At 39.6% G+C, this 25,114-nt stretch overlaps 1 protein-coding gene across 6 annotated transcripts in view; it reads left to right on the top strand.

Annotated features, from left to right (window-relative positions):
* Positions 1-544: 544 nt before the first annotated feature.
* The window catches only part of hells (helicase, lymphoid specific), a 51,183-nt gene continuing 26,613 nt past the window's right edge, over positions 545-25,114 (top strand). The window contains exons 1-15 of one of the 6 annotated variants that reach the window (XM_053435833.1): positions 545-1,825; positions 2,897-3,017; positions 5,305-5,402; positions 12,044-12,162; positions 13,466-13,588; positions 13,669-13,710; positions 13,803-13,830; positions 13,951-14,012; positions 14,094-14,135; positions 14,293-14,520; positions 15,893-16,075; positions 16,328-16,471; positions 19,066-19,262; positions 22,893-22,986; positions 24,447-24,608. In XM_053435833.1, coding sequence (XP_053291808.1) covers positions 2,977-3,017; positions 5,305-5,402; positions 12,044-12,162; positions 13,466-13,588; positions 13,669-13,710; positions 13,803-13,830; positions 13,951-14,012; positions 14,094-14,135; positions 14,293-14,520; positions 15,893-16,075; positions 16,328-16,471; positions 19,066-19,262; positions 22,893-22,986; positions 24,447-24,608 — 1,563 coding nt within the window. In that variant the 5' untranslated portion in view covers positions 545-1,825; positions 2,897-2,976. Of the gene's footprint in view, positions 1,826-2,892; positions 3,022-5,304; positions 5,403-9,910; positions 9,961-12,043; positions 12,163-13,465; positions 13,589-13,668; positions 13,711-13,802; positions 13,831-13,950; positions 14,013-14,093; positions 14,136-14,274; positions 14,521-15,892; positions 16,076-16,327; positions 16,472-19,065; positions 19,263-22,892; positions 22,987-24,446; positions 24,609-25,114 lie in introns of those variants that run through there. The other 5 variants (XM_053435832.1, XM_053435831.1, XM_053435834.1 and 2 more) reach the window with 5 other exon arrangements.

A 25,114-nucleotide genomic window follows, 5' to 3' on the forward strand; every position in this document is an offset into this window, starting at 1 on the left:
ACAACATAAAAGTGGTAATATAAAATATAATTACATGTAAAAACACACTTAAAAAAATCTAATTATTACACTATTGCATTAAGAAGAGGAAACTAAAACTAAAACTTAACCTTTCTGGCCTTCCTTGATGCAAAACCATCAATAATGTCATATGAAATCTGCTCCCCTATTAATTATTGATACTGATGACGGCAAGGCCAGTCAATCGTTCCCTGAGACATGGTTGACCTAAGGTACGTCATGATCAACTTCAGTTTTGAAAAGCTCCTCTCTGCTTGAGCCACAGTGACTGGTCCAAAAGTTGGGGTAGATCTCCGATAGATCCTTGTCATGCATAAAAGTGATAAGCTCAAGTGTGTCTCTGAGAGAGTGAGCGGGGCGACACGCAGCTTTGTCGCAGGACTCTTTGTCATTCATGCTTCCCCAACCTTCCCCAAGCGCTGCGCGTCTTATAAAGCAATTCCCCGCCAGAACACTAGGCGGAGTAATGTTTTTTGTCGTCCTTAGAGACGCCTTCTTTCTTCTTCGTCGATTGTTTATTTACATAGCCACTGCGGCTCCTCATAGCCTTTTTCTGGCGAACAAATCCGCCAGTCAGTGACGGGTTATACACGCGATCATACTATCGGATCTCTTCTTCCAAGTGCTCTTCTATTTGGTCCATATTCGTTCTTCTAAATCTTCCGTGATTTCTGCCAGTATTATGGGACATGAAACCGGAAACTAGACTCCGGACGGGATGTAGTAGGCAAACCAATCACTTGCGGTTGTGGGCCCGTGAAAATGCAGAAGCATGCACTGGCCTTTAAACATCCCGCTCTGTAAGCCAGGGCAGGATCAGCGGTGGCTTTGCGCATGCGCGATTCATTTGCAGTCTGGAGGACGCGGAGCGTGGGTCTCCTCTCTGTAGCAAGGCTACTGGGAAACTGACCGCCTGTGTGTGGTTTGGGACGGCGGAGGGGCTCACAGCAGCACCCGCTGCTCGTTGAGGACAGTAACTGCCAAAAGATACGTGCTTTCACGTGAGAGTCTCCAAAACACCAGAAAGTCTCCAATATCACCAGAAAAAGTCGCTAGATTTGTCGCTAGTAGCTTTTGCCAAAATAAGTCGCCATGAGGATTTGGAAAGTCGCCAAGTTGGCAACAGTGAGCCTTGGTGACAAAAAGAAATATAAGGTGCGAAACCTACGAGCTTTCAGAAGGGGTACCAGTGCTGTAATATTTAAGCGTAGTGATATGAAATGAACTGTAGTCTCCAAGATAGCTTTCCTGTTGATTCGATGGTGACATGTAAACTTTATGGTGGTTCTGGTTATCTCACGTATCTCTTAAATACTGCAGTATTAACACTCACAAATCACATACTACCCTGTTTTACAAGTAGTGGTTTAGTCCACATTGGCGGGAAATGGAGAAGCCCAACCCGGGATAAAACTCACTTCCTCTTAAACGGACATGATTCTGATTTCAAAATAAGAGATTATAAGGCCCTTTCCGGGCGATTCTAGAGGGATGCCTTTGGCTAAGCAATCTTACTTTGAAGGCCGTTGTTCGACATGCATTTGTTTGCCCAGGAAGATTACTACCTACCGTGGTTTTCTTATGTTTAGTTCTCTATATGTCTGCGCAGATTGGGACATGGTGATATATTAGAAGTCGATACATATCGTGATACCTGCAGTCTTGCATTTTATTAACATCGTATCTTAGCTCGCTGGTTTGCTCACATTGTTGTCGTTTGTGAGTACCGACAATATCTTTGTTAGTAACTTATAAAGTTAACGTCATACGCTTTGTCTGCTTCGCTGCTGGAAACAATGAGCTGGTAAGTAAAATATATTTCGCACCACCAAGTTTTACGTTAGATATCATGACATGTTTGTAAGTGTAACAATAATCCCTGAGACACAAAAATCTGTTAACGGGACCAGAATGTGTTGGAAGGGTTGGTGTCATTATTTATGGTTTTAAGTTTTTCCTTTCAGTAATTGTTCATCTTAGTTTCCTAACAAGACTGTGTTTATTCTGTAAGCGTCTTCGAGATTGTTGGAAAGTAAATGTCTAGAGAATGAACTCTTAATCGTATTATTCACACTAAAGCCATTATGCACGACATAGTAAAATATAGTGTGTGTAGATATAAAATATCCACCGTATGCATAAATGTAAAACTCTCCCGCAACAGCACAATGCGGTGTCTGGAGTTTGTGCTACTCGGCGAGGTTACAGTTTCATCGTGTTTAAGAACTTTCAAACATACGCGAATGTATCAGTAGCGAACCTTCGCCTTTCTGCCTATCGCCGTTTGTATCTCCGTAGTCATAAATATCGCCCCTTTCAGACCTTTACGGTACAAATTGAAGCATCTGACGAGAGAGATTATATTGGTCATTTTTCTCACTTTCTAAAAAGAAGTGTTAAACCACCAGGGATCTACCTGAAAGTGGATATAAAATCTATACGGTCGCCGAACATGTACATGCAATATTTGTGCATTATTAGTCGGATTTCGCGCGAGAATAAGATGGCGAGAATTTCCGGTTTTTTAAATAACAAACGTCAACGGGGTAGAGACAAAATGTCCCTTCCAAACATGAGAGAGAACCTGTGGTAGCCTTCAGTTTTCATAAAACTCAAAGGGTGTTTAGTTTGTCCAGTCTGGGCAACTACAAGAATATATCGAATGTAGCGAGTAAAAGTAATCTACTTAAGTACAGTAACAAAGTATTTCTACTTCGTTACTTCCCACTACTATTTATTTTATATAAAACAAATCTTTAGTTCCGGAACTGCCTGATTCACTGCTCTCCTTTTTGTGTTTCACGCCTGGTGAAACCTGGTAATCCACTGCTGTAATGCCTGTATCCTGTGGCACCATGCTGGTCACTGGAGAAAGTTCCCCTATACTCCTCCTCCTGTTCTGAATCTGGAATTGGAACTGTCAGTTCTTGCTCTTTTCTGCTGAACAGTTGATCCATGTGTCGTCTGACCACTTTACCATCTCCCGGCAACACTGTGTAGGTAAACAGGCCCTGTACAGTGTCTCCTACAACAAAATTACATGCTTTAGCATGATTGTGGGTGTATGCTTTGTGGCTTGCTTGTTTTGCTTTCACTCTTTGTTTTATGTCTGGGTGTATCAGATGATCTAGGCGCCCCCCTAGTAGAACGGTAGGGGAAACACTAAGATCCAAACACTAAGACCCCCCCCCCTTTGATCGACAAAAAGGGTTCAAAAAGTTCGAGCAGCAGCACACAATGTAGCGGCCGCGCCCCGCTATTCTCAAGCGCGCTCCTGCCTGGCTGTTCAGACTGGTCAGACCGGACTCGCATTTCTCCGCGCCGGTCAGCCAGTCAGAGTGTTAGGGTTGCCATCATTAATGGTTTGAATAACCGGGCACCGATATCCTGGTTTCACGGAGGAATAAGACACGCAGCCGTAATCGGTGTTTACCTGAACCGGAAGTGATTCACTTTATTGCGCACGCTTCAGTAATTTAAAGAATAAAGCATAGACTTCAGAATAAGGGCACACAATTGTTTGAATAATCGTGATTTCTAAATTGTCCAAAAATAATCGTGATTATGATTTTTTTCCATAATCGAGCAGCCCTATAACTGGGTATACTGTACATCCAACCTCGACTTCACGATATATCCATAATGTATCGTCAATGCGATATCAACATGCTTGAACTGAGATAAATGTTCCAAGTGCCATGCATTCACGCTCTGCATGTCAATATATTTGGCCAGTCAGATGAAGCCATTCTGCCCTAGAAAATAACTAACTCGCTACAGTCTCAATGTTGATTTGTTTGAAATGACATCACAATATCAACCCTGATCATCAGATAATGATCTATACTTTCCATAAGGAGTTAAATCTTTCTTCAGAGCAGCGTGCGCATACATCAACCATCCTGCTCGCTCTTTTCCTCTCTCTCCATCGCTCACACACACAAACACACATACATACATTAAACAGTCTTGCAGGCAAAGTGACCCCTTCTTCAGATGTAATAAATCTCAGAAAACCACACAAAATGCCTTAATTTGGCTGCAACTCTCTTTACCCCTGAAACTCAAAGTGTTTGTTGGACTCAATTTTCATTTTTTGGTGAACTATCCCTTTTAAGCTGATTTTACATTGAATAGCAGCACAACATCCCTGTGGTGTAAACCTGAAGAGACATGTTTGAACCAGTCTTCTTCTTCTCTCGGTTTACTAATAAATGTTAACAACTTTGGGTTCATACTGCAGTGATGTTGTGCTGCTGTGTCATGTGAAATAAGCTATACCCAAGGTTTCTTTGAGGTTTGAACCTTACATTTTCACAACTTTTAGCTTCCCCAACTCAAAAAGGAGAAAGCAAGAAGCAGTTGTCGAGAGACATGTATAGATTGCATGAAAAGAGCGAGTGCTGATAGTGAACACAAAGCAGTGAAACAAAAACTCAAACCATAATTTTCTGATCGTGTCACATCTTGTTTTCTAAAGCACAAAAACAACCTGCTGGAAGATGTTGCATTGCTAAGTTTTATGTTATTACAGTAATGAATTGCGCCCAGTGCAGCTTGTCTGCTGTGACTAACTTTACAATATAATGTAATTTTAACTTCTACTGTGACTAGTAAGAATTAACACAAAATACATCAAAGATACATCATTAATTATGTTTTTAACTGCTCAAATCTTTCCTAGGACGTTGGAGTTACTTTTGTCTTTCATATGTGTGTGCTCTCTCATTGTAGATTTCTACAGTTTAGTTTAAATATTATATTATAATCTTTAACGCCAGTTCACTTGTCATAATGGTGTTGTAGATATCATAAACTTGAATAATGAATAGTTAGAAGTAAGTGAGTACTGGTGGGGCCGGCCCTGAGCCTGTGTGTGTTAGTGTAAACTCTGCCTCGTACTCAGATGAAAGAGGTTACATGACTCGATCAAATACACGCGTGCCGTTTTCAGACATGACCTGTGGGTAAAATCCGGAGAATAGGCTACGGTGTTCACCCTCAGTAAGCCTTGCAAAACAGAAAGTGACATATTAATTCAGCTGCATAGATTAAGTGATTTTCATGACAACACACAGACACAGGGGCCAGTTCTAATCACCACTAACTCTCTTGACATCTTCGTCTCTTGTCTTTTTCATGTATGACGCCGCCTTTTCACAGGTAGATATTTGCTCTCTCTTATTGTTTGTTTCAACCAGGTGAAATATAAAGAACATGATCAAATAACTAGGAAAATAGTTCAACCCCTGGATCTGATTGTATTCAATTTCATTCTGACAGTGTGAAGGAAGGAAGCCGCAGTGCGTCCCCTCACTGCCCCAAACCAGATGAATCAAAGGAGCCACTGGGGACAACCATGGAGACTGGAGTTTCCAGCGGTCAGTCACACACCTTAATCTGTGATCTTCAGAGACCCCAGAGGAGTCTTCTGGGGTATTTAATCCCAAGTCACATTTGATAAAATATTGTGTCATTTAAGGCTTAAATAATGATGGTGTAATTTTACCCATGATTCTCCCCATTATTGTTTACCAAGTTCATTAACAGCAGTCCAACAGGGTTGAATCATACCAGCATTGGGCCTCTTTCACTAATATCTTTTTTCTCAATTTTCCTGTGAAAACTCAAGGTCACACTCTGTAAAATTGTTCACACCCTTGTCCTTGTATTGATGAATCCCATTGTCTTTGTAAATTGCTCCATATGCCAGTTATGCAATTCAATTTTATTTGTGAAGTGCCAGATCATAACATACATTATTTGAAGGCTCTTAACATGATCTGGTCAAGACCTTGAAAATTCAGAAACCCAACAGTTTCCACAATAAGCAGGCACTTTTGCGACTGTGGAGAGAAAATACTCCATCGTTAACTGAAACAAACCCTTATTGTGCAAGGAATTGCAGAACTGGTTAGCAAAAGCCTTTTCAAGGATTTTAGAAAAATACGGTAATTAGGGCCCGAGCACCGAAATCGGTGGGAGGCCCTATTGTTATGGTAATGATTATTATTTTTCTCCCGAAGAAAGAATGGGCTTTTTTAGGGCTTTAACGTGCTCAAAAATTTCTAAACTTTGCAGTAAATTAGAAAGTGGTGAAAATGTACATATTCTGGAGTATTTGGAAATGGGCGTGGCAAAATGGCTCAACAGCGCCGCCTGGAACGCAGCACCTAGGTTTCCACATCCCAGATTTTAACAAAATCGGAACAAAGGTGTATCGTGACCAATCATGGAAAAAAGCCTCAAGGAGCATTATGAAAAACGCAACAGGAAGCCCGCCATTTTGGATTTAGCGGCCATTTTTACCATATTCACCATTTTTACTTTGACGTTTTTGTCCCAGGGCTTTCTTCAGATCAACTTCGAATTGAGATGCGTGTCATCACAACAACATGGAGATAAAAACTGATTTAGAGATAGATTTTTCATCACACAGTGTGACCGTTGCGAGGTGTTAAAGTTTGATTAAATGCCATCAAAACACAAGCTTCTGTATCTCGGACGTACACGGTTCGATCGTGTCCAAACTAGACATGTAAGACAAGAGTCCCGGCCTGATGACATCTACACAGAAATCATGACTTGAAATCACAGCGTCCCCTGGGGAACATGTGATTTTTTTTCATGTCTTACACTTGGATGTATTCCTCCTCAACCATGTCAAACTGCATCAAATGGGTCTCAAGATATTGACGAAAAAGTCACAGTAATCTTATTCCTACATTATCAAACGCCATATTAATGGCGTGGCATTAAAGTTAATCAACTCGCCATGAACCACGAAATTGCTGTAACTTCCGTGTTCATGGTTCTTTCTCACTCAAACTACATGTTTGTATTAACACCCCCCCCCCCCCCCCCCCTCGAAGATATTCGTATGGTTTTCCTGGTATAGGGTCTAATACAGGGCTTCCCAATCTTTTCAGCCCGCGACCCCCAAAATAACCCTCAATGTGGTATATAATGTTGCTCACAACCGTGCACACGAACTATTAGTACATTTATTCATATTTTTTCATTTATGGTTCTCCGAAGGCTGTGGGTGCTGAAAACAATTCCCCGCCAGAACAGTAGGTGGCGCAACAGAAGACGAGCTTAGAAAAGCCTATCTCATGATGTCTTTGTATGTAGAAGAAGTCCACGATTGTTTAGTAACCTCCTCCCGGCTTTCCTCACACACAGTGAACATGGAATCGTAGAGAATCGTAGTTGACTCTGAACACGCGTAGAAAAGACAGTTTTAGCTGAAATAAAGTGACACCCAGCGGGTCAAAATGCCTAGGTTATCGTTTCTTAGCGCAGCGGTCCCCGGTCTTGTTTCTGAACTGCGTCGCTAATTCAGTGTCATAATAGTGTTGGAGTTAGTCATGACAGCGGGTTTTTGTGCTGTTACCACCACAGTTAGCCTGGTGGCTAGCACGCTAGCGCCGTTAGGACAGGGCGTTATAACCGTATGTGACCGTACACACATGCCGTTAGTGCTCTAACCAGCCACCGTAAGCCAGACAACTCCGCTTGCTTAACACACTTGTCACATTAGTCGTAGAATCGTAGTTGTGTTTGGGTTAATTGTGCTATAAGGAATGACGTACATCCTGAATGCCCGCGAGCGGATGATGTGTTGGCGAACGGAGTTAAGAAGAGATGTGAGTTAGCTATTAGTCCGCAAAAATGTCAGCCCACGTTATTAAGACAGGAAAGATAGTTTTTAACGAGACATCGACTGCTAAGTATTTATTTACTGCAGTCAAAGGGAAAGCCGTGTGCTTAGTTTGTGGAGAAAAAAACCGCTGTTTTTAAGGATTACAATTTGAACCGCCACTACGAGACAAAGCACGGAGAGACTTTTACGGACGAAACGTAACGAGAAGGATCGAGGACATCGCGGGAAATCTCGAGCTTCAGCTGCTAAAGAAAGTGGTAGATTTTGACTTGTCCTTGGCTCTGGATGAGAGCTGTGATGTCCGCGACACAGCCCGGTTCCTCATCTTTGTACGTGGGATGACAAAAGACTTTGAGATTACTGAGGAGCTGGCAGCAATGCGGTCAATAAACGGGACGACTTTTGAAGCGGATGCAAGATAAAGTGAGGGAAATTAACCCACGGTCATGAAAAACCTAGAAAAGTCATGGGATTGTTAAATGTTTATTTCCAGTCCTGGTAAAGTGCTTGAAAAAAATGAAATCCCAAAAGTTTTGGAGAAGTCATGGAGATTTGTTATATTCATATTTTCATGTCGTTCATTTACGCTGAGTTTTAATTAATTCATATGCTTTTAAAATAAATACGCTCAAAATATAAGCAGGCGTACTATCTCATACTAATTGAAATGTTCGGTGGGGAAGCAGGCGAGATAATGCACTACGCCAGGGAAGTGTAGATTTAACCATGCTTAGCTACAAATGGAAAAGTACATGCCATGGGTTACAACAGACGTCAATCAAACTATTGTCTCTTTCATTTGTGTAATTCAAGGTATACTGTATGCTTTGAAATTCTCATTGTTAGCTTAAATACTAAATTTAGTCTCTTTTGCATGTATACACTGAGATCTCACAAAATGTTTGGTCATGGAAAGTTGGTTTAAAGATATATAAAGTCATGGAATAGTCATGGAAATCCATGGGTCAAAATGTGTATGAACCCTGTGTATTATACATCAGGAGGTGTTGTGTAAGTCAGTGCTAAAAATGAATCATGTTACTGATGTAACTAAATTAGTTAACTTTATCAGGGCAAGCGCTGAATCACAGACAGTTTGTTGCACTTTTGGAAGAGCATGAGACTCAACATGGGGACATAGGCTACCACGCAGCTGTCAGATGGCTCAGTCTGGGCAAAGTGCTTAAAACTGTATGGGACCTGAGAGCAGAGATTCTTGTGAAAAGAAAGGCAAGGACATCCAAGAGCTCTCAGATGCAGACTGGATGGAAGATCTTGCATTTGCTGTTGATGTCACTGCATTAATGAATGAGCCAAATACCAAACTGCAAGGCACTTTAAGTCAGCATCACTGCTGGAGTTTTATTCTTCTCTCAAAGAGGAGAACTTTCCATACATGAGGAGGCATGCTCAGAAGATGTTGGTTCTCTTTGGATCTACTGACATATGTGAACAATATGTCAGTAGATTTTCTGTGATGAAGTTTAACAAATCCAGATACAGATCCTCTCTCACTGATGATGACCTGTAAGCTGTCCTTTGCATATCCACCTCAGATATTCAACCTGACTTCAGTGCACTTGTTCATGCCCAAAACCGACTAGATTTCTCTCAGTTAACAAGAAAAGAAAACGCAAATGGGGTGATTAGACTATATGCAAATAGTAATAGCACTTTGTATACAGTTAATTTAAAGGCTGATCTTTGGAATACTCTAAAAAAATTGCATACTTTGTTCACAACTGTTCTTGTAAATGTTGATTAAAGTGTGATATATTGTTGGCGTTATTACTTTGCCTGCCTCACTTTTTCATTGCCTAACCATAACATTTACTCTTACCTGTAGAAGCTTATCAAATTAATATGAGTAGAATTAAGTTCAGCTTATTGGTCCGGCCCTCCACAACTGTCCATGTTTCTCATGTGACCCCTTGGGAAAATGAATTGCCCGCCCCTGCGTTAGACAGTGGCACTGATTCCAGCTCACTGGCTAACAGGTTCTTCAACCAGCAGGAACCAGGAACGCCACACCCTTTGTAACGATTTAAAACAAATGTATATTTCACCATTTCAGGTCATAACAGCGGTTCTCCACAACATCTGCCTTGGCGCAGGTGAAATTGTGACCCTGGAGAATGAGTCAGAGAAAGATGTTGTGCAGGATGAGTGGTAGAATAGTGTTGGGGGAGTCAGTGGTGCTCACTTGTAACCTTCTGTCTGCAGAGATGTCTGCCCTAGAGGAGCTACCCTTTGACCATGACTATATTTAACAGGCAAGTTAAAGAATTGCAAGGATGAACATTAAACAATTTTAATCATTAACGGAGACCTATTTAGTTTTTTCAGTCTTTCCTAGTCCTCTACTGCATTGGTTCTCAACTGGTCTGGCTTCGGGACCCACCATCACCCCTTAATGACAAGCCGCGACCCAAATCAAGGAAAATGTTCAACCTCTCAAATTTATTTAATGAAAAGATGGTGCAGATTGAACCTGAGATAGTACAGAATATCACAGTATGCCCACACAAACAAACAAGTCTAATGATGAACTAAAATGACCAGCAGATGGCGATGCTAGAGAAATATTCCCTTTACACTCAATTAGTTAAATTTTAATCAAAAATTGCATCTTAAGAACACAAGGTTATACAACATGTATAACAATTCAGTATTTTCAGCCTTTTTTAACAGACTCAACAGTGCTTCCATCCACAAACATGAAATAAAAAAGTCAAGCTACTGAGAAGTAGTTTCAAAAAGACTCAAATTATGTAGCCTTAGCTGAGAATACTCACTCACTGAATCTATGACAAAAAATAAACTGATCCTATTCACACTCCTTAACAAATACTGTTAATGAGTGTACCTAGACAGCACTCCACTGCATAAAAAATCCCCTCCAAATAACAGCAGAGGTTTTTTTTGTTAGGTTTTTCTTTTTTGCCCAGGCCCGCGACCCTCTGAAAACAGGTCTGCGACAGACCAGTTGAGAATCACCGCTCTACTGGGTTGTATATGGTTTTTGTGAATGTATATGTGTGCATGGCTCAAAATCCCAAAGTCTGCAGTATAGGAAGCTCTTCTCTCCCACAGTAAACACTTTTCCAGAGGCTGCTGAAATGTGTAATCTTCTGGTCACAAAGCTGGGTCGAGAATAGGAGGAGGAGGACAGAGCAGTGTTTCTAATGGAAGTTAAATTTGGTTTTTGCTACTGCCTTCAAATGCATGAAATATGCACAGAGTACAACTAAACTAAAGTCTCCCGGTATACACAGTTTGCACAGGAACTGTTTTTATTTAACATTTTAAATTTAATTCACCTTTTGTAATTAAAAATTATAGTCAGTTTGTTTTTTGGTATCGTCTGTTCACAGCTTCCCTTCGTCATGACGTACCTTAACTAATATTTAGCTGGCCAATCACAGCAGAGTTGTGCTTTCTAGAAAGGGGGGGCAGAAGCTGAATCCGGCTCTGCAGCCATAAATAGAATGAAGAAACTAAAGGTTTTTTTCTAAGCTTTGGACCCTGTAAACCTGTTGAAGTATTGCACCAAATTAAATTTATGAACCCCCCATTCCGAGGATAATAGGTTTCCTTTAATTAATCTTGTCGCTTTCTGAAAATATCTTAGTAACATGGCAGGCAGCCCCACAAACCCACTCCATGGACCATGTGGTGGGCAGTGGAGAGATTTCCCCCCTATTCAGGTCCAGCGACATCTCTTGGAACCCCCTGCTCAGCTGAAATCACTTGTAATATAGTTAATAATCTTTCATTTTCTTTAATCTATTTAGAATTCTATGATGTATGTATGTGTGTTTGTATATATATATATATATATTTATTATGGCTATCCAAGGATTACAATTTTAAATCAGATTAATCACGGGGTAGCTGTGAATTAATCACCATTTGTAGATATTCCGGAAAATTCAGATGTTTCTCTGTATATTGTTGTATTGTGTAATGACAGAGGGCGGATATATACATTTAACCTTACAAACCACATTTCAGCAAAATGGCATTTTTATATATATATATATCATATTAAAATCCTTTAATATACAGCAGTACAATTGAAGAAAACGCAAATTATTCTTGCTCAAGCTAATTTGTAGTAGTTTCTAAGAGAGCTCTTGAGCTCTTTACTTAAAAACATCCCAGAAAAGAAAGCATCGCTGAATGTCACATTCTTTGTAAAAACTATAAGTTTGGTTTAAAAGGAAATTTCTTAAAAAGAACGTTTGGTGAATTTGGCCCATATATCTTGTGACAGTTAATGGTTTGAAATAAGTGGGGGAAAAAATTGTTTTGGAGCCAGACCCAATATTGACTGTCTCAATTGTTTTCTTAAAGATGTTGGTTCGAAATCTGTGAACATGACGCCTGAAGTGGTTATTACCAAGGAAATGGAGGAAGAGGAGAAGCAGCTGATGAAGGACGGCGAGAGGAAAGAGGAGGAAATGTTGGAAAAGGTTTGTTAATTTTTTCTTTTTTTTAAAATGGCTGCAATCACATCAAATCCCGGGTGTTGAGTCATTTGTATCGCTTTTTTGGTTTTGGTATGTCTGCGTGTCATTAGACGGCATTTAAAATGCTTTACATCTTGTTTTCATTAAGTTCCCATGATATCTTGTTAAAGCAGCCACATTGTGTGTGAGCCGCGCTGCTCCTTTAGAGAGTCGGGGTCTCACCTATTTGCTGCATGGGGTTCATAGCAAGATAGACCGAGAATAACAATGTTGTGAAAGATAATTTTCCCTATCTGTCAAAGAGATCACAAATATCAGCAACACCCCCTGTACTTTTTCATTGTACAAGCACTCAAGTGTTTCTGCTCACTGAATCTGAATTTATTTCAACAAGCTTTTTATGATGAAATATTTGATATATGACTGTAAAATGCACAGATTAATACCCTAGAGTCCTAGCATTTATTTGAGTACATAGGCCTACTTTACAGTAGTCGTACTAGAAACAGTAATTGTACATAAAGTTAATATAGCAGCTCAGCTGCAGACATGATCCCTGTGTAAACATTCACAGCAGATCATTGTCATAGCGATCATACACCCAGTAAGTGGCCCAGGCGTGTGGTTGATTTATTTTAGCTTTCCTTTGCGCACAGTGTTATGTGCCAGAATTTAAGTAATTTCTGCTGGTGCATCCTTTTGGCTGGGTATACACCTCCCAACACTATCCCATTCACAAACACAAATGAGCTTCTTGAAAGAGACTGTGTACAGGACCGTTTCTGCAAACCTCTCTTTGAACAGTTGTTGATGAGGTAGAATAGATATTCCCATTCTTCAGGAAACCGTTGGAAAATGGTGTCAAAACTGTTGTTTCTTCTTTGCTTTTTTCCGGTGGTACAAGACTGTACCAAGAATAAAGTCAACGGTGTCACATTGCTTCAAACATTACAGTTGGCCCAGATTTACGCTCCGCCCTTCACTTACATCAGGGTCATATTCACCTTAATCTAGGCAAATGCAGGCATCGGAGGCGGATGACAACTTCCCTAAGCTAATATTAGTTCAAAGCTTCTCTGATTGGTTAGATGGATGAAGCCTGCTAAGAAACTAGAAGTTGTTTAATTCTGGGTTACAAAAACTTTCAACAGCATCTCTCCACATTATCGTATGTTGCGGAACATTATTCAGATCAAAGATCAAAGAAGTGTTACTTTTTGTTTAGAGAATAAAGAAGAGATTATACCCAGCCCCAATACTGTCCAACACTGGTATGTGTCATTAATGTTTGACCATGTTTGACCAGGCAAGGAAATCATCGGAGAGGGATTCTCATGACATACGGTTTAAGAGACTGCAGCATCTGCTTCAGAAGAGCAACATCTACTCTAAATTCCTCCTGACTAAAATGGAGCAACAACATAATGAGGTACTGTGTGAACACCACATGCCAAACTCTCATAGAAACTACCTGCTTCACTCTGTCCGTTTTTCTGTCAACCATTTCAGGAGAAACTTAGGAAGGAGAAACTGGAAAAGAATACCAAGAAGGTGAGGGGCATATTACTGAAACAAATATTTGGGCTTGGCATTGAATGCTTTTTAAAGTAATTTATGGAAGCTGTTTGTCCTTTTATATGCAGAGCACAAACAGTGCAGGACCTGAGAAAGGTGAGGGAATCCTGACATTTAGTCTAAAATAAAATACAGAATGCCTTAATAAAGGCAGTTCTTCAATAAATACTTGTATTAATTTGATTTGATCTACTTGACTATCCCCTTTTGAACTAGATAAACAGAAGAAGAGGAGAAGGGATGAAGATTACAAAATATCAGATATCATGACAAAAGAAGTAAGCTCTCATTTGAATTTGTCTTTGATTTTTACATTTACCAGTTACTGACATTGCTTCTGCTTGATTTTTCTTTTATAGGAAATCATGTTGCAGGCTAAGAGAGCAAAAATGGACAGAAGTGTAAGGGTTAACTTGAATGTTCTGGCCAAATGAGTAATCAATGTATTTTAATTATCCAAAGGGGGGCAATTGAGGGGTTTGAACACTGTTAAATAGATTTATATCAAAAAGTATTAATTGAACTTGTCCAACTGTACAGTGTATATCTGATTATAAGGATGAAGCACCAGCCCAGAAAAAAATTGAAGCTGAGGATATAGAGAAGATAAGCGATTCAAACCAGGACATCAAGAACCGTCTATCCGATGTGGTGCGAGACAAGGCAAGGCATATCCTGCATCCTCACAAAACGGTAAACGACCAGCTGGTCCCCACCCAGCAGCCAACGCTCTTCACTGGAGGAGTCATGAGGTCGTACCAGATTGAAGGTATCGAGTGGTTGAGGGTAAGTGGGACTAGAACAACAGTGGATTGTGTTACTTGATTGCTACTATGTTTTCTAGGTGTGATTTCCTTTAGGAATGCACGATATGGATAATAACGCTAATAGTAATTTCACATTTCTTAAAAACAATTTCATAGCCTTTAGTTAATGTACACCTGAGGGGAAAATTGCTAAATATAGTAAGCAAATATGGATAAATTAATATTCCATTGTTAACGCAACAATAACAGTTATCACTCGGGGTGCTTTCATTTAGCTTTTTAGTGAGGTGCATCAGAAAAATTCAAACAACTTTAGCTGGAGGAGGAACATTTGTCCTTCAACAGAATTTATATTAAATATTTTGACATCTCAAATAAGACATTTCAATGTATTTAAAAAAGTAATTCAGATAAAAAAAACAAAAAAATGCAAAGCTAGTCGTCAGCAGCTTCAAGTTTAAGTTTTACCTGCTTAATTTAATAAAGTGCGGAAAATCACCAATCCGCTGTGTGTGGGAGACCTTGGTAGCATAGTACGGTTGGCGGAGTACTTCGCAGCCACTTACCGGGAGCAGGCAGCCTAGAGCAGACAGTGGCTGCAGGTTTTCTAGAGTCAGGCGGAGAGCAAGACGGCAGGGCCAGACTGGGCCAGCTCCTGAATGCCGAGTGTGGCTCCGATTCTGCATCCCCACGTGGCACTGCTGCTCTGACACTTGCTTTGGCCTTTATTTTTTTCTCACTAACGCTGGCTACAAGTGCCTTGTATTCTCGCCATACACCGTTGTCACAATTCCGGACTTTAAGGTGACTTATGAGATTGGTAGTGTTAAAACGTATCCCCCTCTCAGAACCTTTGCAGATCTGCTGAAAATTGCAATCCTACATTCACTCTCAGAAAGTGTGAAACTGCACAACGGCAACACAGTTTTCAGTTCCAAAGTAAACGCATCACGCTGGTATGAACAAACACGGATGGTGTGCTGTGTTTATCGGCTGTTTTATCGGTAATAATTTCTGATTCCTATGAATAATAATATAAAATTCCCATTATCCAGCCGATAATATATCAGACATCTCTATATATATATATATATATATATATATTGTATATATATATATATATATTGTGCATCCCTAATTTCCTTCATCCCGATTGTTCAGTCAGTTAACTGGAAAAAAATATTGTCTAAATGCCTAAGTTAAGTTAAGTTTCAAGATTTGTTTCTTGACCTTGGAAATGGTACTTGTTATAACAGTCTCACATTTAAGTGAATTTAGTATATACTTCTTACCGTTGCTAATGGTCAACATAAAACATTGGAACCCTCTGAATGTCTGGTGTTAAACAATGCTAACTAGAGGCCCTTGTTGATATCTCTCTGTGCTACCAGATGTTGTGGGAGAATGGTATTAATGGGATCCTGGCTGATGAGATGGGACTGGGAAAGACCATCCAGTGCATTGCTCATATCGCCATGATGATAGAAAAAAAAGTGATTGGTCCCTTCTTGGTAGTTGCACCTCTCTCCACTCTGCCCAACTGGGTGAATGAATTCAAGCGTTTCACACCAGAGGTAAGAGGAAATCTTATTTTGGAGGTTTAATTGGTCCTAGAAAATCCTAAAATTTACCAGAGAAGATCATGATTATGTAATCGCTACATTTCTGTTCATTTTATTGTTTAATAAACTACAGTAATTTGTCTGATTTAAAATACATTTGCAAATTTAGACCAAGCAGATACAAGTCTGCCACATCAGTGGTGACTGAGTCTGTTTTATATAACCTGTAATTCTACAGTCTGAGCAGGATTGTGTTTGTCCCAGGTGTCTGTACTGCTATACCATGGCCCTCAGTCAGAGAGGGCCAAACTGCTAAAGCAAATCCACAGGCCTCAGGGGCTTGTCAACATGTGTCCTGTTGTCATCACCTCCTTTGAGATCTCCATGATTGACAGAAAATTCCTGCAGGTAGGATGCCTGTCCTTTGCAGATGGTTGGTCCTAAGGATGTTTGTTGGGGGCACTTGTAAAATGTTTATATTGTTTTGGAGAGATTAACATTATTATTGCAATTATCAAAAGACAACACAGGTTGTTTTCCCCATCACACTTAATGGCACAACCCTCTCACTCCCTCCCAAAAACTTCTTCTAAAATTGCATACTAAAATTAAAAGTGCTTTAGTTTCTGAACCTACACACATGAATGAGGTCTTGCAAGAAAGAACGGTTTCTTGTGAAAGTGTTAGAAACATTCTAGGTAATACAGATACGGAGCACTTGGCCTTTTGAACTCAGTAAAAATGTAAGTTATTTGCCTGCCTATAACAAAATTATAATAAGTGAAATATAGGTGTGTGTGTGTATATATACAGTGGAGGAAATAATTATTTGATCCCTCGCTGATTTTGTAAGTTTGCCCATTCACAAAGACACAAACAGTCAATAATTTTAATGGTAGGTTTATTAAATATCAAGATCAAATACTTATTTCACTCGATAAAATGCAAGTCTGTTTATATATTTTATTTAAAGTGATTTCCTGGATTTTCCTTTTGATATTCCATCTCTCACTATTGTAATAAACCTACCATTAAAATTATTGACTGTTTGTGTCTTTGTGAATGGGCAAACTTACAAAATCAGCGAGGGATCAAATAATTATTTCCTCCACTGTATATATATTAAAAATAATTTCTGTGGCTTTATCTGGGCCGATAAAGGAGAATATTGGGCCTTATCCACACTATCAGTGAACATCTGTCACATACTTGATAGCGTATATATTTTTTCATGACAAGATTCAGGTGGAGCTCCAATAGGGATATTTGGGAGACTCCAAATGAACGCATGATAATCTTAGACACTACTGGTGTAACTTTGTTTACATTTTGATATTTCATCAGTTGGGGCTATTATACTCAGACATTTGCAAATTCCCACATTCAACTAGTTTTTGGTATTGCATAAACAAAAAACTATTTGCATAACTAAAATCATTATTACCAAAATATATCTAAGTGGAGCAGACTTATTGTAAGAAGTAGAAATAAGACGATAAGAACATTTATCATGCTAGAAAACCAATAAATGAATAAATATTCATTAATATATACAGATGACTTACAAAACATAATTTTCTTTCTCTGCTTGGTGGCAGTTGCAGAAATACTGTGGAGTCTCCCAGTCATCATCACCATCTTCCTCATTGAGACTGAGAAAAGATCAGTTAGCTCAGTGAAATGCAATAAAACAAGCACAGACGATAGTTTTTAGCACACTGTTAAGATAAGTCAGGCTCCTGGCTTCTATACCTGACTGCTGATGACCACAAAATGCTTGGCCAGATGCTAACACATTTGAGTATAATTGAGTGTAATTGTGATAGCAAAAGTGGAAATATCATAAAACATAAGAATACAGCCACAATTGTAAAGTGAAAGTTAAAAATAGGCTCATAGTAAAATAGCTAAAATAGCCAGCTCCATGCTAACATCAACTCTTTCAAAAATACATAAGAAATAAAAGACACCTGATACTATTTCTGCAAAGAATAAAATATGCCGATGTTTAGTGACACAGTGAGCCATGGCCAAACAAAAGATGGGAGGGGTGTTGGGATGCCCCAGGAGTAGAAGAGGTTAAAGTAAATTGGTTTGAACCGCAATTTTCTCATCCTCCATACGTCTGATAATCTAACAACTGTCTATCAAAGTTTTTGATATTTGTGTCCCTTTAATGTTTGATCTGCAGGAACACCTTCATTTTTCAGCCTCTGAAGCACATGGTATCATGTAATGAAAACCATTTGAGGGCTTAAACATTAAGCTTTTATTTTAAGTAATGACTAATGTCCATCCCCAAAATAACTCAAAAATTAACTGAATATTGAAAAATCTGCTTGTCACATCCAGTTTCCAAGCATAGGTATTGATTTTCCTCAAAAGCCAAGGTATAAGCCCTCAAATCTTTCTCATTTTGCCATCGACTTCAACGTAGGGCTTTGTGATATGACCAAAATCTTGAATCTCAATCCTTAAAACTTGTTCACCTGTTTAAACTTGGTCCATGTCTCTTTAAATATTGGGTTGTTACAGCAGCTGTGGTCTCCTTCCATCTGACTTTTTGTCATTGCTTGTAAAGCCCTCTTTCAGTGTCACTAAGGGTGGTGGGGGGGGCATGGGCACTAGGATAATTATGCTGTGTAATTTATACACCTTTCTGATCCATGTCAGACTTTGAATAGCCAACCCACATCTATGCAACATCTTTTAGTAAATGAGCAGTGTGTCTACGTGGGTAGTCCTTCTCTTCAGAAGCCCCCATTTCTATGTCACATTCACCCCCAATGGTTTGTGAGGCTTTCATGCTAATTTACTTCTTCAGAGGCTGAGAAAAATATTTTATCAAATCAAGTTTAAGAAAAAATCATTAGGTTTTGGGAGGTTGTTTTCAAACGTTGCTTATGTTTTAGACTGCCTTTTTTAGAGGGTGCCTCTGGTCTCATGGGATAATGTTTAGGTCTTGTTTGACTGTTGTCAAGAGAATTTTTTTCCTGCCACAGCGCTTCCAATGGAAGTACCTGATAGTGGACGAAGGTCACCGGATCAAAAACCTCAACTGTAGGCTGGTGCGGGAGCTGAAGATGCTGCCCACAGACAATAAGCTGCTACTGACTGGCACGCCGCTGCAGAACAACCTGGCAGAGCTTTGGTCCCTCCTAAACTTCCTCCTGCCAGAGGTCTTTGATGACCTTAAGAGGTGATTTCTGTAGATACTAAATTAATTTACACTGATAAGCAGCTGTGATCAGCAGACAGCAGAGTGTTCTGTGTTCCAGACTCATATTGGGTCACCTTTATCTTTGGCCACTGCAATCAGGTCAATTAATCTTTCATTCCAACTGACAAAAGGTCAACATTTTAAGAGATACACACATAAAGGACGTTTGATGAATTTTTTTCGTACTCTGCAAACAAATTTTGAACTTCTTCAGACCGTGCGTGCGCACAAACGATGAAGGGCTGTCCTAGAAGATGTAAACACACCTTTTAACTAAATGCATAGTATATTAAAACATTTATTTAAAAAGAAATAGTAGATGGACAGCAATAATTTAATTTACTAATGCATCGACTAAATGTCTAAAAAGAACTATGAAATTTCATTCTCATCTCTATAAATACCTACTGAATTCATATTGTTTCTGTATAACCGGGGCTTCGCTTCTTCTGCGGGAGGAACTCTTCTGTCTGCAGGAGTGTGAATATGGGCGTGTGTTCATCTTTGTCCCTCTTCAAACACGAACTTATAATCACATGTATTTAGTGATTAATCGTTGATGTCGGATCATGACGCCGAATCGTTCCGGTCACTTTAACCCTGATGTCCTGCCTGTGCAAGTCATGTTACGTCTCGTGTTGTGTAGCAGTATTAAACATGTCTCTTAAAATCTAAAGCGAATCGAGAAAACTGAAAAGTAAATCACTACTGCACGTATCCTTATAACTAGTGATCAGTGATGGTGTTTATTGTTAAAGTGAGGGCAGTTCAGAGGAGTGAGGAGGAAACAGACACCCAGGACGACCGGACCTTCTGAAGCAGTGGTGTTATTATTCAGCAGAGTCCGTGTCGCGATGCATCTAAGAGACATGCTCTAGTGCTCAGCTCTGTGCAGGACACAGGTTTAAGCACCTAAGTTATTACACAGCCCAGGTATTTTTCTTTTTAAACATAGTCACTCCAGAGGACATGCTACAGAAAAGTGTGTAATTTGTGTCTTCCACCGCCGACGCCTTCAATTTCTGCTGTTGTCAGATTCACCTTTTGGGGCCGTCTCTTATTTGTTCAACACACCGCTCTCCTCATGACAAACCGATGTCCTTAAATGATGAAATAGAGGTGTGGCGGTATGCTAATTGCAGAGAGCAGACATGCGCCCGTAAACTTAGAATGATTCTGATTCAAAAACGTTTGCATGTTGGTGAGAACGAAATAGGCTGGTGAATCCGGCAGCGATTTTTCACATGCACTTATTTTCTGTAAGAAAAATTTCTACGCACATGTTAGTAATTGAGGTCCAATGTCTCCACTGTGGAGAACACTCCCGCTAGGGACAGAGGTTTATAAAAGGCTAGTATGACTTGCTGGCTGAAAAATGACATGTTGGCCAGTTCATTAAAGTATATAGCCACATGGAGTGATCACTGCAAAATAAAATACAATACCTAGAATTAGTGAAACTTTCAAAATAGATTTGATGTTAGGGTTTAAAAATATAGCCTGCTGAATCAATGACCCCTTGTCGTAAGAGGCATACTGTGGTTCAATTGTCTTACGGACAACAGTTGTCAGGTTACCACTCAAGTGACTTTATACTTTTGGTGAGATTTATAGAATTCTGCTCTCAGGTGCTGACTTAATCAGCTAGTTGTTAAACACACAGTTGACACGTTGAAGGAAAAATTTGTGAAGAAATGAAATGACATCCATAGATCACGTTTGATTTGATTTAATATTAAAATTATACATCATACGCTATGGCCTTTAGGAAACCCACTTGAAAAATAGATTTTAGATAGCTGTCTTAGACACTCGGGTATATCGTTCTTCTGTAAATCTCCTTTATATCCTATTAATATCTTCTATACATCTTCTAAATTCTCCGAAACATGACACCAATGCAAAACTAGTAAGATTTATGCTTCATTTATGTTGCTACAGTGCCTTGCATAAGTATTCACCCCCCTTGGACTTTTTCCCATTATGTACTGTTACTAACTGGAATTCAAATAGACTTAAATAAACTTTTTCCCGTTTGATCAACAAAACATGCATAGTACTTTGGAGGTGCAAAATAAATTTTATTGTGACACAAACAATAATGAGAACAAAAAAGTTGACATCTGTTGGGTGCATAAGTATTCACCCCCCTGTGTCAATACTTGGTAGAACCCCCTTTCGCTCCAATTACAGCTGCAAGTCTTTTGGGGTATGTCTCTACCAGCTTTGCACATCTAGAGATGGAAAGGTTTGTCCATTCTTCTTGGCAAAAAAGATGAAGCTCAGTCAGATTGGATGGAGACCGTCTGTGAACCGCAATCTTCAAGTCTTGCCATAGATTCTCTATTGGAGTAGGGTCTGGGCTTTGACTGGGCCTTTTTAAGACATTAACATTCTTTAATCCAAACCATTCCTTTGTAGCTCTGGCTGTATGTTTAGGGTCATTGTCCTGCTGGAAGATGAACCTCCGCCCCAGTCTCAAGTCTTTTGCAGACTGCATCAGATTTTCTTCAAGGATTTCCCTGTATTTGGCTCCATCCATCTTTCCCTCTATTCTGACCAGTTTCCCTGTACCTGCTGAAGAGAAGCATCCCCACAGCATGATGCTACCACCACCATGTTTCACTGTTGGGATGGTGTGCTCAGGGTGATGGGCAGTGTTGGGTTTTTGCCACACATAGCGTTTTGCATTGAGGCCAAAAAGTTCAATTTTGGTCTCATCTGACCAGAGCACCTTCTTCCACATGTTTGCTGTGTCTCCCACATGGCTTCTGGCAAACTCCAAACGGGATTTTTTATGGATCCCTTTCAACAATGGCTTTCTTCTTGCCACTCTTCCATAAAGGCCAGATTTGTGGAGTAGACGACTAATAGTTGTCCTGTGGACAGATTCTCCCACCTCAGCTGTGGATCTCTGCAACTCCTCCAGAGTAACCATGGGCCTCCTGGTTGCTTCTCTGATTAATTTTCTCCTTGTCCGACTCTTCAGTTTGGGTGGACGGCCTCCTCTTGGTAGGTTTGCGGTTGTGCCATATTCTTTCCATTTTCTTATGATGGATTTTATGTTGCTCAGAGAGATGTTCAAAGCTCTGGATATTTTTTTATAACCTAACCCTGCTTCATATTTCTCCACAACTTTATCCCTGACCTGTTTGGTGAGCTCCTTGGTCTTCATGATGCTGTTTGTTCAGTAATGATCTCCAACAAACTCTGAGTCCGTCACAGAACAGGTGTATTTATACTGAGATTAAATTGCAGACAGGTGGACCCTATTTACTAATTATGTGACTTGCAAATGTGACTTGTGAATGCAATTGGTCGCACCAGATCTTTGTTAGGGGTTTCACAGTAAAGGGGGTGAATACATATGCACTCAACACTTTTCAGATTTTTTTATTTGTAAATAATTGTGAAATCCATGTAATATTTCCCCCCACTTCCAAATGATGCACTATTTTGTGTTGGTCCATTACATAAACTCACGATGAAATAAATTTTAATCTGTGGTTATACCATGACAAAATGTAGAAAAGTCCAAAGGGGGTGAATACTTATGCAAGGCACTGTAGTTGTTCATGTTTAACTCATGGCTCTCCTGTTTCTATGCAGCTTTGAATCATGGTTTGACATCAACACTCTGGGGGAGGCTGAGAGTGTAGTGAAAGCTGAACGCGAGCAGAACATTCTGAGCATGTTGCATCAGGTCAGTACTCTAAATGGTATAATGTACTTGCAATGTGTGTTTTTTTGATGACTCGCTGTCATTAGCTGCTATTTCTTTGGTGAGACTTTTTTTCCCCTGCACATTACATAATTTGATATGCAGCGGAAGATGTGTGTTTGCTGTCCTGATGTCATTGGGGCGCTTGTTCCACCTTTTTAGGGGTTGACAGATCACAGTTGACAGAGAAGTGTTGATAAGATGGCTGAGAAAAGAAAAAATTCAGGAGCAATAGACTGGAGAATGTGAGATGGGATGGGGGCTGGTGGTTGGGTGGTTAAGGTAAGAACTTGGTTGGGAGACGGTGGTGAAAGAGGAAAGTGAAGGGGATGAAGTAGATGGAAATGTATTTACGGAAGGTGGATTTGAGGAGCATATGTCATGTATCTTTTTTGTAATGTAGTTGATAAAGTGGCTTGGTAGAAGGGTTGAAGGAGGAGGGGGACTTGAGTGGTCAAGGAGGTTGGAAAAGATGGAGAAAAGATATTTCGGGGTTCAAAAATGAGGATTGAATTCTAGTTTGGTAAAAAAGAGCCTTTGGCTGTGATGAAAACTAATCAAAAATATACTTTTTTATTGAAAAGTCCCTAAAATGGCATATACTTAATTAGAAGTTCATCGGATTAAGTCTGTAGCAGTAGGATTTTTATTACATGTGAAGACACAAAAATAATCAAGCCAAATGTTCACATTCAATCCAAAATGTAGGTCTTCCTGTTGGGTGTGGTGAAGAGTGGCAAGAGGATTTTTATGTGTGTCTTGGCATGACACACGTGTGCCAAATTTAATTTGTCCAGTCTAAAGCAAAACATTAATCACATTTTATTTGTATAGCCCATATTCACAAATCACATTTTGTCTAACAAGGTTAATAGGAATACCTTTTCTTGAAAATTTGTGGTGAAGCGCTATTGAGCCATTTTTAATGCATGTTCCTGAGCACTTGTAAATATGTCAATTTTCACAAGACCTGACAATTTGGTAAGTTTTCGAGTATGCTGAAATCCCCAAAAGCCAATTCCTTTATAAGAAGAAGAATCGAAGCTAAAAAAAATATGGTCCAATAATATTCACAGCGATCCCAATAGTGTCCTCACAGCTGTTGCTGCTCAGGCCCTAATAAGGAGAAAAGGGTAGAGAGTGTTCCAAATAAAATTGGACCAGCAGTATTTTTTATCTCAATATTAGTAGCTTGACAACCATGGAGTATTGTGGACATCGTGCATCAATGTAACTATGGTGTGTCTTGAAACTAAAGTGTTTTGTGTGTGTGTTACCAATGGGTTATTTTGTTTTGCAGAAAAGAGATTCAGCACTATTTAGTATAAAACAAGACATCACAACACAACAGAATCAGAAGACAGCAAAAAAAATGCATCACATTAAGTAGGAGAAGGTCATGTTTATTAAATAATGCTCATGTCAGTTTTGTTTTGTTTCAGATTCTAACTCCATTTTTGCTAAGGAGGCTGAAATCAGACGTGACTCTGGATGTTCCTCCTAAGAAGGAGATAATTGTTTATGCTCCTCTGACAGCCAAACAGGAGACTTTTTACACTGCTGTGGTCAACAAGTCCATCGCCAAGATTCTGGGCCAGGAAAAGGTAAACAATGTTTTATTCACTACTGTATTATGGTACTGTAAATTGGTCTCTGTGATAATTTTCCATCAGTCATGCAGTGGAGTATTTGCAGCTACATATACTGTACAATGAAGCTGCTTTAAGCTTGGTACAGATAAATGGTTGTCAGTGTTTGTCAGCTAATAAGTAAAATGGTAAGTGGTTTGAATTAACTGTATATAGCGCTTTTCTTGTCTTGATAACCACTCAAAGTTCTTTACAGTCCAGTTTGCCATTCACACAAACATTCATACAGTGCATCTATTAGTCACACCTTTTTGTTCTATGAGGGGCAATTCTGGGTTCAGCATCTTGCCCAAGGACAGACTTGCACAGTACCATTTTTGTTCAAAAGCCCTTTCAAAGTGTATATTTGTCATTGCCCTTTATAAGAGAATTTGCAATTGTTTCAATGGTGTGGGTCGTTTTTTGATTTTCAGTTTATTCACTATCCAAAACAGTAAAAGCAAATTGATGTTATGACATTT

The sequence above is a fragment of the Pleuronectes platessa genome, chromosome 12, assembly GCF_947347685.1.
Source record: "Pleuronectes platessa chromosome 12, fPlePla1.1, whole genome shotgun sequence".
Taxonomy (NCBI): Eukaryota; Metazoa; Chordata; class Actinopteri; order Pleuronectiformes; family Pleuronectidae; genus Pleuronectes; species Pleuronectes platessa.